This window comes from Branchiostoma belcheri, unplaced genomic scaffold (assembly GCF_001625305.1).
Source record: "Branchiostoma belcheri isolate BF01 breed outbred unplaced genomic scaffold, Haploidv18h27 scaffold65, whole genome shotgun sequence".
Classification (NCBI taxonomy): Eukaryota; Metazoa; Chordata; class Leptocardii; order Amphioxiformes; family Branchiostomatidae; genus Branchiostoma; species Branchiostoma belcheri.
The window spans coordinates 1,765,879-1,780,539 of record NW_017804298.1 but is presented as its reverse complement, the minus strand read 5'-3'; the positions used below and the strand labels follow the sequence as shown (position 1 = coordinate 1,780,539).

The following is a 14,661-nucleotide window of genomic DNA, read 5'->3' as shown; positions in this document are numbered from 1 at the left end:
ATGGTATTCTGGTATTATGGTGAATTTGCATCGGTACATAGCGACGTATATGACAAGCCGGCACATGCTGGCTTTTTGCGGAGTTTATGAATCGGGACTGTACGAATGTACTGATTTCTTGAGTCGTGGAGCTTCGGTAGCCTGGGTGCCGGGCTCCGTATTGTCGCTAACTACCATGCACTACCCAGCTCTAGAGGCAGGCCAGAGCCTCGGAGGACGTGATCATTATTTTTTTTAGAACAGGCGAAAATCAATGCGCGCGCGGATGTCATCCATAAAATTAAGTCGGTGTGGCCTAATAGTGCGGGCCCGCATCAGCACACACTGTACAGTCGTGATGACTTGCCTCTCGGTTGTTGCAATGCGCACACCATCTTCTGAGCCGCAGGGAAGCGTCGCTTTCCATTAGAGAGTTGAAAGCGGAGATACGATCGAACCGACGGCCGTTGTAAAAGAGGCTGCGAACTTGCCGCCTAAGATTGATCTTTGGCGGGTAATAGGCTTGTATGTTACTTCATTACCCAAGTACAACTTTTACGGTGCGGCAACTAAGCCTGGTAGGGCTGGGATAGAACATGTTAGGGTTTCACGTGACTTGTTTGGGACATTTTGCTTCATATAGATGGAGAAATAATAGACAGAGAGGGAGATGAAATTGGTCGAGTTGAAGAAGGAATCTAGAAATAGACGTGCAAGGAGTTTTAGATGACGATTGGAGAGTTTTCATTGTCATTTTTCTGCTCTACAAATCCCATATCCGAGACACAGAGATATCGATAGTTCTGAAATGTATACACTTCTGTTGGGCCCCGACGCTAACAATTCCTATGGAATAAACAAACGCACGTAGTTTGTATAGTCGTAGACCCACGGGCGTACGAGTTTTTATTGTCACATGTAATTACTCTGTGTGATTGCCCATGCTGGGAGCATTATTCCACAAACAGTAGGCCGTACTAAGATCCTGACAGGTTAATTATTAGCAATAAACGGGGCTTAATGCGGATTTCTAACCTCAGGGCAGGTGATTATTGCAAAAGTATATTCCCCTCGGGTCTTCATGTGACAAGTTAAAGACCTGAGTGAAGTTTCATCGGTTGAAACAGACGAATAACGCTAACATTGAAGCGCTCTCTTGTTTTCCTTTGTCTGCTAGTGCCTAAGAAAATGTGTTTTATAAACCAAAGGTGATACCCCCGGGTCTTCATGTGACAAGTTTAAGACCTGAATTAATTTTAATCTGTTTAAACAGACGTATAACGCTAACATTGAAGCTCTTTCTTGTTTTCCTTTGTCTGCTATTGACAGTGTGCAGGCGGTTGAAGAAAATGTGTTTTTGTAACCCAAAGGTGATCCCGGCTGCAGCGGTAAATCATGGCGCTCTTTTGAAAAGTTCAATGTCCCTCCTGAGATGGAATGTCAGGTCAGGTCTGGACCGGGTGGCAGCCTGCAAAGGTGTGTAGGGAGATAAATCACATCATCCAATACCACCTCTGCACCGGGGAGGTAATGTAGGGCCGCGTCCATCATTACGGGTTTGTTCTCCAAGTAGATGTTATTATCCTTATATAAGCCACTGACGACACTCAACACATGCTCTATTCTCAGGGACAACAATGTATATTTGGAGGTCTGAAGCTGTAGTATTAAACCCAAACGATCTGAAATTCGGTATGGATGTGTGTGTGTGTGTCAATGTTTGCTATCAACACACGAACATTGCCTTTAGACTCTTTTGCAACAGTGAATATGCCATAAAGACAATTCACTCACTCACTCACTAACTCACTCACCCACTCCCTCATTTATTCATTCATCCATCCATTTATTAAGTCGCTATATTGGAAAATTGCATAGATAACAGCAAGAGTGGACTAATTAAAAGCGATATTATGTGCAGGCTGTAGAAAAAAGTTTATTGGCCACATTTTATTGCCGTGGCATTTCCAAACCTATCTGATATGCGACGCTGATCACGGAGGGACTTAAGAAAGTTATTTCCATCGACATTTTGAAACGTGACTTGTTTATAGAAGAAAAACTTTTTTATTTCATTAATGTTAGTTAGACTAGAATGCCTCAAGCAAGATACCGTCAACATACTAATACAGCCGTATTTGGCAAGATGGGGTGCACTTGCATTATGTAGTTTCCACTCTTGTTGGGCTGGATTTTATAGTTTATAGCTAATATAAACCTCGCCAAATGAACGTTTCGAAATCGCTAGACCAAGTTGGATTGATGTGTCATTGTGATGACTTTCCTGAATGGAGCTATTGAGCTACAGTCATATCTTAGTCCAGGCAGCGCTGATTAATAATTTCACATCCCAGTTCCGAAAAGCCCAAACGAAGAGCTATTCCGACTGTTTCTTCGCTTGATTAACCGGATTCATATCTTTGCCAAAATGAGTTCTCTTCAAAATCTCTCCCCCGTAATCCCGCCTAGCTCCGCGCACAAAAGACTCGGCCATTAAGGCGGAAGAAGGCCCGTCACGGCTGGCAAGATGAATGGTTACTGCCTATGAACGTGTTCATTAGTTCAGCAGAAAGGGATGTTTATCGTTTGCGTGCTCAGACTGACAGCTACATAATTGGCGCCGCTATCACAGCGCCGGGCTCTTTAACTCACTTCTCTTTTGATGTGACAGCTGAACGATTGTGGCATTTATCCACAGCTCCGAATGTAATATGAACTCCTAATTGATATGATTGTTCGCTAATGTGCTGTCCCGTTCGTGTATGCCATCAACATTGACATCCACCTTCTTGGTGGGGAGGGGGGCATTGCAATCGCAAATTACGACCTACAAATTCGTTTGTTCTAATGGTTGCAACTGATAAAAGTCTTACAATGCTAATGCCACAACAGAAAATTCCTCCAACCATTACGCCAGAGCCCCAGAACTTAGGTTGAACCGAGACGGCGGCAGGTATACATGTTGACCTCCAGGCACCTTTGACCCCCCCTCCTGACGTCACACATCCCATTGGTCAGTGCGCGCCAGGTTAGTGGGTCAAATTCCTGACGAAGGTCGATGGTCACGGTCGAAACATCGGTGTTATTCCCTTGTATGAGATAAAAGCAAAACACACGCGAAAGACTTACTTATAATCAGTCTATTCTATAGACCACCATTTCCCTCCCAGGCTTCCCCATTCATTCCAGGAGTACGTATCCGTAAGATGTCATCGATACACACAGGCTGCTAAGCAGATTCAATCAACACAATGAGCTTCAGCCATAATAAATCCTGGTGCGACCTGCACATAACAGACTGTATGCCACTCTTAACCCCCTGAAAAGTTCAGCCAGCCCCCTGGGACTCTGCAGCAGAGTTCAGGAGGACTCCCTGACATTTGATAAAGGGCACTGGGAAAAATTTATAGACGTATTTCTCTGTAGTTCGGTCTGGCCAAATGTGTACAAACGGAACCACCATCACTTAGCAGATTAACCATACGCATCTTCCCGTAATGCAACGTTCTTTCAAATGTTTGGACCGTTGGCCACTGTTTTCCATCATGGGAAATTAGAGCTAGACATTATATATCATAATCAGCCACCTGAAGACAGTAGCCTATAGGCTCACAAAACATGTTATATTTCATCTGTACATCCACACAACAACCATAGGCTGTTGTTATCCTATGATCCATGATCTAACAGACAGAATCCAAATATAGTCTCTGAATGATTGTAAGTGTACATTTATCGTCCTGTGGATTAAGTGAGTGCAAAGTTACTTGAGTATGCTTGCAAAAACATTTCTGTTACGTTTGCGCGCGACAGTTGGGATACCACAAAACCACAGCATCAAACAGTCACTTTGCTACATACGGTATGCCAATATTACAGATTCTTCTTTAGGGCCTAGGCACATTCGTCGTATTATCATTGTGCGATCGCAAATTGAGGGCATCCCTTGGTTAATAGAACATTTAATCTCCTAGCAGATCATACGGTGGCTAATGGACACTTCTCTGGCCACTGGATACTGCCTGGCCACCTTATGATCTGCATGGACATTACAACATTCAGCGCTGTCTTGTTATCGAAAATGCAGTCTTAGATCTCTGTCATCGCCTAGCATTCTATCATGGCCTGCATGTCACGGCTCCTACGACATGAAAGTCGAACGGCGACTTACGACGAATGTGACGGCTTCCAAAAAACACAAGAGTTTTCCCTGTTACTAGACCACGATAACTTTACGGCAACTTCAGAAACACAACGATATAACCATAAGCAACAACATAAATCAGACTCCACTGCCTAATGATGTAGTCACACCATCCTATTTGCTTGTCTTTGTCCGAGATTTGGTCCGTTCGCCCTTTTCCTTATTCTTTATTTTTTTATTGTTTTATCCTTTTTCTACAAAGTCTTTTCGCAAATCAATTGCCAATTTCATTATCGGTAAACATTTGCGTATACGTCAGGGTTCAGCGGTCTGTGTCTGATGACGTCACCGCTGATGTGGGTCCGCATGACCTTGGTGGATGAACTTGTCCTTCGGCAGAGCAGCGCGGCGACGATCATGAGCAGGAGGAGGGAGAAGGCGGTCACGGTCACGATCCCCACCGTCACGAACGTGGCGTAGAACGGGTCGTCTGCTTCCAGGTTCCCGTCGGGAGGTTCCACTTCATGGACGGGGGGTCTAACCTCCACCGCGGGGGGTTGAACCTCCTGGATTGGGGGTGGCTTAGCCTCTTGGACTGGAGGTAAGGACTCCTTCTCTTCTATTGTTGGAATCTGGACAGCAACTAAATCATTGAAGAAGACATTAAGGTTAACATTAAAGGTAACGACCCACTGTCCCCTAAATGCTTACAATGACATAACGCATGGTCAGTGACCTATACCACTGAATAAACCACCGAGTGAGCGAAGTGACCATACAGCCAATTCAAACTGGCACTTACGTTCAATTAGACAATTATACAAAGCCAGCCGGCCATAGTAGGACAAATTAGCCAGCTATATATCACTTTCTAGGACGAATTCGATTATTTATTCAGCTGCAAAGGTGTCTGCTGGAGACTAACAACGCTGCCTTGACCTTTGAAAAATCTAGCGAAACAGTAACTGGATCGTGGATAGAATAAAGTAAGCGAACCAGATGCATGCAATGAGCAATATATCGTCCTAGTAAGGCTTACATGAGGAACATAGGCGTAATGAGTAATCGCCTTGAGTACCTGTAGTTGTGATGGTGTTTGGCTCTGTCTTTGGTCTGGGGGAGCTGATCATCATGACTGGAGAGGGAGGATACGTGCCCGCAGCCTTCAACACGTAAATCTGCACAGTTCTCTGATCGTTCTTGCCCATAGGGACTCCATTGGTAGCAACGCACGTGTAGTTTCCGCTGGCGTTCTCGTCAAGTTTCATCAAAGTCAAGTTCAAGCGCCCCGTTTCGCCGTTGGCGTCTGAGAAAGTGGACGTGAGGGGCTGGGGGTCGTCGTCTTTGTGCCAGGCGAGGATTGGTGGAGGGTTGCCCTGGGCGACACATTCCAGCGTGACGTTACTTCCGGCGGAAACCACCTGTGGCGAGTCCGAGATGTTGGTGATCTTTGCAGCATCTGCAGCGGCAGCGATGGACAAAATATTTGTGAACAAAATGTGTGTCTTACAAAAAAGCGTAGTGATTCTTGCGGTATGATGGGCACACTATCATTGATTCAACTATGCGTCTTGTAACCTCTCATACGAAGTAATTAAATTGACATTTATATGCATGAATGCGAACTATTGAGGCGAAGTTGTTATGAAAATGACTTGCAATGCAAAGCGTATACATTGCTGATTCCAGATTGTCTCGAAAACATCGGCCCCTTTTACAGTAAGTGTGGACTATAAATTGAGCGGAAGAAACCGATTTTTCTGGCGTCAAAGTTATGGGTTGTCTGAAGGTACCATTAACGGACATTAGCCTGCTGTTTAAGGGAAATGTATGGCCCATTTTCAACACTTGTCTCTCATTTTCATTCCGTCCATTCTACACGCACCATTAATTGTTGCTTAATGGAGGGCGTGTTCATGGATCCATCAATTCTCGCGAGATGTGCGCTCTCGAGATTTCATCACCAATCTTCGCCTGCCAAAACTGGTCATTACATTTAAACTAGAAATTACGCCGACGTAAAGCGCGAGATAACGATAGTGTTTTATGCAGGAACGGTCGCTTTGTTCTGCTAATGGTGTTTTTTTGTGACGGGATCTTACGGCGAGGGATGAATGCTAAGCTTGGATTGTTGGATGTCCTATCGCGTCGGTAGCAATTTGGCGCGGTAATTGGTGAAATGTCTCGAGTGGCGCCCATGGCTTGCTATCGTGATAAGTAAGACTGCCACGGCGTTCAGCAACTCGCGTTAAGATGGCTGTTAAAAAGTTCCAGGCGACTGCAAAACCCGTAACGCAAATTTGATAGATGACCGTAAACCGTTGGTTTAAACGAGGATTACAAATTGCTAACACTAATTTGGATGTAAATTTGGGCTAATCGTATTCTCTTACGCAACAGTCCACGTCGTAAGTAAGTTACCGAGCTCAAATTCCTATGCTATTTTCATTCTAGGAAACATTGGTCTTTTTCAAATTGTGTTGCGAAAAATGGCACTCCAGACGATTTGCGACAAATTTATACGACGAGTTTTCCAATGTTGAAAGAAATTGCGGTCTAAATATTACAAATTGTTGAAATTGTCGTCTCTGAATATTGCAAATTGTTCGAATTGTCGTCAAACTGTTCCTCGTTAAATGTCGTATCACCGTAGCTTCCCTGACTATTATTATATTTTCCCTTTTATAATGATGCCATAGTTATGTATTATAGTATAACAACGCAATTGTTATGTCCTATACCATAAAGAGGAACTTATTACGTTGCTTTTCATCCTAAAGATATATTAGATGATAAGGCCTATACCGTAGCATGGGATCTACATAGATTGGCCGATAAAAGGAATTATTACCCTTTATTCATTTCTTTCTATTTTGGTTGGTTGTGACATTAACAACGTGCGTCCGTATGCTTCGTCTCTGATGTGATTTACTTTCACTTTTACGATGCGTCTCGTAACGTAACGGTGTTTCATCACTCTCCCTTTCACTGCATCCGCCTGATTCATCCCTCATAAAATTCACGCGGATAGTCGATGCGACGTCGGTAATAATTTTCTCCCATTTTTATTTCCAACTCGAAAAAAACCTCTGCCTTCATTTTGAAGACTTGAATAGAAATTCCCTGCGACAGGATTTAGAAGATTAGTGTTATTCTCGCATGATGTGGATTATAACAAGGGGATCAGGTGGTATGACGAAACTAGGATTAGACCCTACGGTAAATCTGCTCCAGAAATAGATGCCGACTCGTCGGGTAATAAAAATTCGATCCGTAATTCCTCTCCGCGTATGTCGTAAACTATAAAGGGGTGATAAAAGACTGAAATATGCCGGCGATGAAAGGCATATATGGAAGTGTAATAAGTAGCAATGACATTACTCTCTGACATGACGTTGTATTGTTGGGAGTTAAGATGTCAAGAAAACGACCCAAATGTCAGGAGATGGCCTGTAAAATCCTTGTCAGTTTGGTGAAAAAATCCTATAGCTTATGCTAGCGATGTCGTAGTCTACGGTAGTACACGTTGAAAATGATTATGATATAATTATCATTACGATTTATGATTTTTTCAGGAACAGAGGGACTTAAATTAAATAAGGTTTGATTTTTAACCTCCTTGAATTAATCAATGACGTTCTGATGTTGGCACGCTATCTTCGGATTGGTTATCTAGCATCACGTGGTGTCACGCCATATTCAAAAGTCCTCCAGTGCACCCTTTACAATATGACTTCAGGTAATGTGTTTATCGGTATCTCTTTCCCAGGAACTTGCTGCTTTAATGTGCATGTGATAAAAGGCCTGGCTTGTTTTTCCAAAGATCAAAGGGAATAATGCATTAAATCTTTTATCTCCGTAACAAACCATCTCAAATCCAGTCGGCAGCCTTGAGCTAACAAGGGAGCACAGATAAGATAGCTATTGCTCAGAAGATATCGATCGACACTGGTAGATTTGAACTTATCCAAATATGGATTTAGGTCACAAAGTATTACTTTATGACTCTCATGATAGTAGTTTGATGCTACAGACAGGTATATCCTATTGGGTGTAAGAACGCGGCTTGGTGATTTGATGATAGTTTACTTGCAATGCTTACATTGAGTGAGGCATAAGCAAAGAGGGTTTATTATATTTACCGAAGGAAAACATCATTGTTTTTGCTCTGTTTCCTCTTCTTCCGTTCCAAACACTCACCTCTGACCTGGTCAATGACCTGAACCAGACTGGTGTGCCTCTCACCCTGGTAACTGGTGTTGGGTTACATAATGTTGCAATTTTATAGTAGGAGGGATTTTGACTCCCGTCACCATATATGTGAATGTGTTTGAGTAAGAATTAACAGAGCAGAGACCATATGCGAAGGTCAACATTATGCATTTGCTTTGCAAATGTTACCTTTCTAGTTATACTTACAATAGACTTCTAGGTACAGACTAGCGGACACGGCGCCGTCCTTATGCTGGGCGTGGCAGCTGTAGTTGCCTGTATCTTCTTTCCGTACGGACTGAAACGTCAGGACAGACGTCCAGAGGTCATCGCTCTCTCGGGCGGTTTCCACTTCCATCCTCCGTCCGTTACCCTCGCGATGGTAGTTGGTGAATCTCATTCCCTGGGTATCCCTGCCGATGATGGTGACTCGTCCCCAGAGTCGTGAGCCGTCCTTCCTCCACTGGATGTCGTGCGCCGTGGAGGACTTGGCGTTCCTCACGGTGCAGTTCAGGTAGACCTGGGAGTGTTGCACCACGTGGAGGGGGCTCTGTTCACCGAACGAGATCTGCGGGGGAACTGCGGGCAAAATAGAACAATTGAATTAGACGCCTGCCGTATCCATAACCGTGTTCAATTAAAGTTCTGGATAGTCCACGCGTATCCAGAACCGTATCTGAGGCAAATCCACGTTCTTGCATACGCCGAGACTATGCAGAACCGTGCCTGATCCTAACCCAAACCATTCAGGCATAGACCTAGATAGGCGGTGGTTCTGGATACAACAAAGTTTTTCAAAAGACCCAAGCATAGCACAGTACTTTCTTAGCTTATGCTTGATGGGAAATAAACAACTTCAAATATTGAAATCCATAGCATCTTAAGATGAAAGAAATAGTGTATATTGCATAACAAGATATCCTTAGGCTAAATGTATTGCACATTATATTGCAGCAGTATTCTAAGACTCTTATCCATTAGGACTAATTTTCCGTGACAAATGAGATCCTAACCTAATCAGTGACAACAGCAATATACAGAGATAGAAAGGACTAATTTGTAGGGTGCTGAGATCAAATTGATTCTGTTTTATCGCACACCACTAGCACTGATTGACTGATTACCTTTCATTGAGGTAGATAGGGAAGCCACTATGGCGCTATTACCTTTAATTTGCCGTGTCTACATCGTTATCAAGGTGCCAAATCAGCACAACTTGTCTCTTGGGGTGGTAGGATTTTACATTTGGGGCGCGTAGCTACCAACGAAATGAGTCTAATTCATAATTTCCGCTTGGTAATTAGTTTGCTACGGTTCAATTTGTGATGTTTTTGTGTTGGTGTTGAATGTGCAAATGTTGAAAGTACTTGTCGAAACTCCCTTGATAAAATAGAGCGGCAGAGAAATCTTGGATAAACTTGTTGACTTCGAGCAGAGCAACCAAGGACTACCATTCGGCACTGCAGGATCCTAGGAAGTTAAGAGTAAACTTTTAACTTAATTACATTCTATATATCGTCTCTTGTACTTGCAGCATACTTTCATCTATCTTTGGTTCAGCTGTTAATGAGATCAAGGAGCTCATAGCTTATTTCACTATAATCTCCTTAATGAGATGCAGCCAGCGGCTGCCTAAGTAGACAATGGATATTACAAAGGGCTTGCCCTGCTGACAAGACAATGCAATACAGAACGTAGAATTGAACAAAGACGGTTTTTGTCATTAAGTAATTTGCAATTGCATATCTACAGTATCTTAAGTCAGACTATAGATCAATCTAGCTGCAACAGTGACTTTCATTAGGATGTGAATCTGCATGTATGAAGTAAAAAAAATTGTATTTCTTATTCTGAAAGCGATTCACGTTTGACAAGCGGCCCGTGCATGTGGTGTACATCACCCCAATTTCACGGGTTGCTAACAATAATGGTCCACTTTCTGTCGGACGGCTACATAAATATGGGGATTAAGTTGCGCCAGTCTTGTGAATAATCCCTTAATATTGTACTTTCCACCGCGCGCGGCCAATTTCACACAGTGTCAAAGGTTGTATCACCTTGTAGACTGACCCATGAATTTCTAGTGGCCTGAAGCGAATTTCTGGAATATAGGTTGAGGCCATTTGCGTTTTCAATTGCCTTTACTTTGTTGCACAACCAACTGAATTATAGTTGGTGTATCAAATTATAACTCGACGTTCGGCTGAATGCCAAACTTAAGGTTCATGTAAGGATGCATGAATACTTTAAAAGTGCATTAACATGTGGTGTTTTATATCATTGTAGTCTGAAGTATAGTCTACAGTAATATCGCATTTTAATGCCAGTAATCCATGTGTATGAAGTTTCAGGCAAAGTCTTCCACGATCCTAAACGCGCGGCCGTCAATGGTCAGTGGCAACTCATAACTTCGGGGTCGACGACAAGAGCAGCTACTGGAAAACTTTGGACCAGATAAGGCTTAATGCCGGTTGGCTCCGTAAGGATTCAATTTTCTGATAAAATGGAATTTGGTTAGGTCCAGCCAATTGAACCGCTTTGCGGTGACATACTGAGTGACGTATCTGATGCAAACCTATATGGTAACCTAATGTTTAGATTTATTCTAATCTAGATGCTCTACTCTGCATCAATCTTTGTTACCAGCTCTCCGTGGATCTTCTTTTCCTACTCTAGAAAAAAAAACGCGTAGCAAAGCAGTTGAAAAATAATCAAATAGATGCCGTAAATTGCAACAAAATTTGGGAAGCGATACTAATGTCTTAGAATGTGAAAACCAAGTACAAAGGAAAGGAGGAAAATGTGAAGAAATGGAAAGTGTATTATTCGCCATACTACACTCTGTTCTAGTCATTTCTTCAATCTTCATGATCAGGGTTTATTTTGTTGCTATTTTTTTTATTCGCAAGTTCGCATAATTTTGGGGTTCCCAGAGGATGTCATCCATATAATCAAATCAACATGGCCTTACGAGCGAGTCACTACCCGTGCGGCCGGCCTGTTTGCTGCAGGATTTTTGTTTGCAATTCGTCAACATCGTGCCATCGCCGCGGCCCCGCTACTCAAAGCCGCTATCCATCACGTGGAATACCGTTGATCTACTTTCAATTACTTTGCCAAAGTGGGTACTTTAAGCGTGCATATACATCACGGGGTACCCACGTACCTCTCAGATACTGTACATGGAAATATAGCACAATTTGGAAAATTGCGAAATATTGCTCAAGGCACACGCACGCCAGCTTAATATAAGACACCGCAAAGTAGTTAATATTGTTTCGTTCATCATACTTTGCATCGCCAAAAGCATTTCGCCATAATTAAATGGGTAGTTTTTAGGCAATTTTCTGACGGGATGCAATATTTCTGCAGTCGAAGATTTATTCCGGCAATTTGAGTTCAGCAATGAATTCTGCGCTGAAAGCATCAATCAAGTTGCTAGATGGTCCCATTTGTGAAACTTATTGCAGTTAGACGAAGAGCCTGATACATTTGCAAAACGTTTAAGGCGAAAATGAGTCTTAAACGGCTTGTCTTCATGAATTATGGAATAAGATTCTTGAAGTGCCCACCGTAAAATTAAGGCTTCCAACGAGTTTGACGGGTACGAATATCTTTCCCCAATCTACAAAGATCTCCAGTGTGAAAACATCTTATTCAATTAAACGGCAGCTTTGCTATCACCCTCTGCATGTAGATGATCAGTATCGGTATTCATCCTCTGTAATGATGAATAATGTCAGAACAATGTCGTAAATGATACGAGCGCAGGGTTAAATATTGAATGTAAAATTCGATTTCCGATATCAAAGAAAACTGTAAAGGCTCTGGTGTCTTTATTTCTGCGCCGCGGGGATGAAATATTTGCGTCATTTTATTGGGTTAATAAAACAATCCATTTCTCTTTTGATGGCATAATAGCTTTCTTGTCATGGCTATATCTTAGTCCCATGTTGGAGGAGGCGGCGTAAGCACGTTAGATATGGTGCAAGTTATTGGCTATGACAAGGTTAAGTCATATTTTTATGAAATGCCAGCCAAATCACCACACGAATATTACTTCCCGGGGAAGACGTGACATTCGGGCTGCCAGGAAGGCGCACTCCGGGCTGACACCGCACCCTTTGTTTCACATCCTGTGGTTTTTAATGAAAGTAAATCACGTCTAGCCTTGACAGAAGGTCATTCGAAACAACTTTGACGTTTCGCATTTATTTTGCACGGTAGGGAAGTCACCTTGATGACCAGATTCCACGTATTTCCTAACTATTCAGAATAACGCGGTGCATCCTTTCTTGGAGGCGAGCCCAGCGTTACTGGTTCAATTCCCATTTGGGAACATTGTTGCTGAATATACGAGCAACGCGTCCTTTATAAATCACCTGCCGCCTATCTCTCTTGCCACTGTTGGGTTATAAGCTAAGGTGTATAAACTTTATCTTCTACGGAAATTCGAACACTCTATCATGACATACGCGTCTAGACAATATCTTTTAGTCCATATTGCCTCGTAGGAGATCCTCTTTGCAGTGACAAAGTGACTTCTACCTATCTCTCTTTCCACTGTTGAGTTAGAAGCTAAGGTGTATAAACTTTATCTTCTACGGAAAATCGAACACTCTATCATGACATATGCGTCTAGACAAGATCTTTCTAGTCCATATTGCATAGGAGATCCTCTTTGCAGTGACAAAGTGACTTCTACCTATCTCTCTTTCCACTGTTGAGTTAGAAGCTAAGGTGTATAAACTTTATCTTCTACGGAAAATCGAACACTCTATCATGGCATACGCGTCTAGGCAAGATCTTTCTAGTCCATATTGCATAGGGGATCCTGTTTGCAGTGACACGGCATATCGTCTGAATCCGCCCACATGTATGAGCCATCGTGTCCCGCCGGCTGACGGCAGACAGTTCGTTATGGCGCCCCAATATCTCCCCAACTGAAACGGTGACCTTTGTCCGACATTCCGCGACCTTTCCACCTTGCTGCTGCATGATTGAAGGTTCCGTTTCCGCCGAAATCGAACAGGCGAAGCGCCATCAGTCCCAGGGATATATATACAATTGTTAGCCGCGCAACAGTGAAGCTTGAAGAAAACGTCATGAAATTCAAAGCAATACGCGCGTGTCAATATGAGTTATATGGATACGACTGAGGGAGTACACCAGGCAAAGTGCCACTAGGCCCAGGAATATATACCATTGTTAGTAACGCAACAGTGAAGCTTGCAAAACAAACGATATATAGCCATGGAATTCGTTGCAATACGCGTACGCGTATGTCAATGTTACTTTATGCGGATACGATTGAGGTCGTAAACCAAAGGATAAATATATGGGCGAGCTCGATCATCAAATATCTTGTTTAATATCCGACTTTTGATTTAACACAGAAAGTCTGAGTGATATGAAAGTGTATGTTAGAATACATTATTCATATCCAGCGAGAAACTTGGCAAAGTGGATGACAACATTTCAGATAGGACTACATTGGAATAAGTAAGTGTCCTATGCTTTTATCCTATTTCCGCTGCTTAGTAATATGGCTACGTTAGCGGTCACTCAAGGTGACGGTAAGGACAGCAATGGGCTTGTGTCATGAAATGATTGAGTAGATAGTGTACTGAATAGTGTTCTGACTCAAGCGGCAAAGAGCGAATTACTCATACAGCATCATGGCTCTACTGGAATTTTGCCAAAGATTTGGGTATAGCATTTGAGACTGATCATGAGCATTTAGATTGATTTTCGTTGTGCTTGTTGCCATGTTTCACTCTCTTTTGTTAATCAGTATCTGCATCTGTGTAGCCGGTATAACCGCCCTTCGGCGCAACACACCAGCTAATCTGTTCTTGTATGTATGCATATGGGCCAAGGACCTGAATTAAAGAAGAATATATATAAATATGTACTTGTAAATATACTTACCGTGCATTTTTAGGTCAAAGTACTGTTCCTCCTGTCCTACTACATCCACCAAACTCGTCAGGACGTACAGCCCCTCGTCGTCCTTCTGGGCGGCGTGTATGACGAGCGAGCCGTGCTGCCCGAGCGTCGCGCGGCCCTCCAGCGGGCCCAGGGACATGGCCGTGCCGGTGGTGGGGGAGTACATGTACACCGCCAGCCGCATGCTGTGGACGCCGCCGTACAGCTTGTTCCAGGTCTGGGCGATGACGCTGTGGTCTCCCTGTGGGCGAACCGTTAGAGTCACGTCCGATCCAACCTTCCCGTGCACCACGTCTGGCTCGGGCGTCAGCGTGGCCAGGACCTGCACCAGGCCACAGGAGAGGACGGACAGGACAACAGCGTACGCCATCATACGT

The 14,661-nt window shown here is 43.3% G+C and overlaps 1 protein-coding gene across 1 annotated transcript; it reads right to left on the bottom strand.

Moving 5' to 3' along the window:
* Positions 1 to 3,591: 3,591 nt before the first annotated feature.
* On the bottom strand, positions 3,592 to 14,657 carry LOC109483630 (hemicentin-2-like). Its single transcript, XM_019786669.1, has 4 exons — positions 14,267 to 14,657; positions 8,543 to 8,914; positions 5,202 to 5,582; positions 3,592 to 4,766 (listed from the first exon to the last, which is right to left on the bottom strand). Exons 1-4 carry the CDS (start codon positions 14,655 to 14,657, stop codon positions 4,414 to 4,416), a joined length of 1,497 nt encoding a protein of 498 aa, XP_019642228.1. The 3' UTR covers positions 3,592 to 4,413.
* Between the last annotated feature and the right edge of the window lie 4 nt (positions 14,658 to 14,661).

Excerpts from the sequence above, each read along its gene's own strand:
- LOC109483630 (XM_019786669.1), bottom strand. The coding sequence starts at position 14,657 with ATGATGGCGTACGCTGTTGTCCTGTCCGTCCTCTCCTGTGGCCTGGTG. Across the intron at positions 8,915-14,266 it reads CTTTGACCTAAAAATGCACG|TTCCCCCGCAGATCTCGTTC; the intron begins GTAAGTATATTT and ends TTTTGCCCGCAG. Across the intron at positions 5,583-8,542 it reads TCTGTACCTAGAAGTCTATT|ATGCTGCAAAGATCACCAAC; the intron begins GTAAGTATAACT and ends CTGCCGCTGCAG.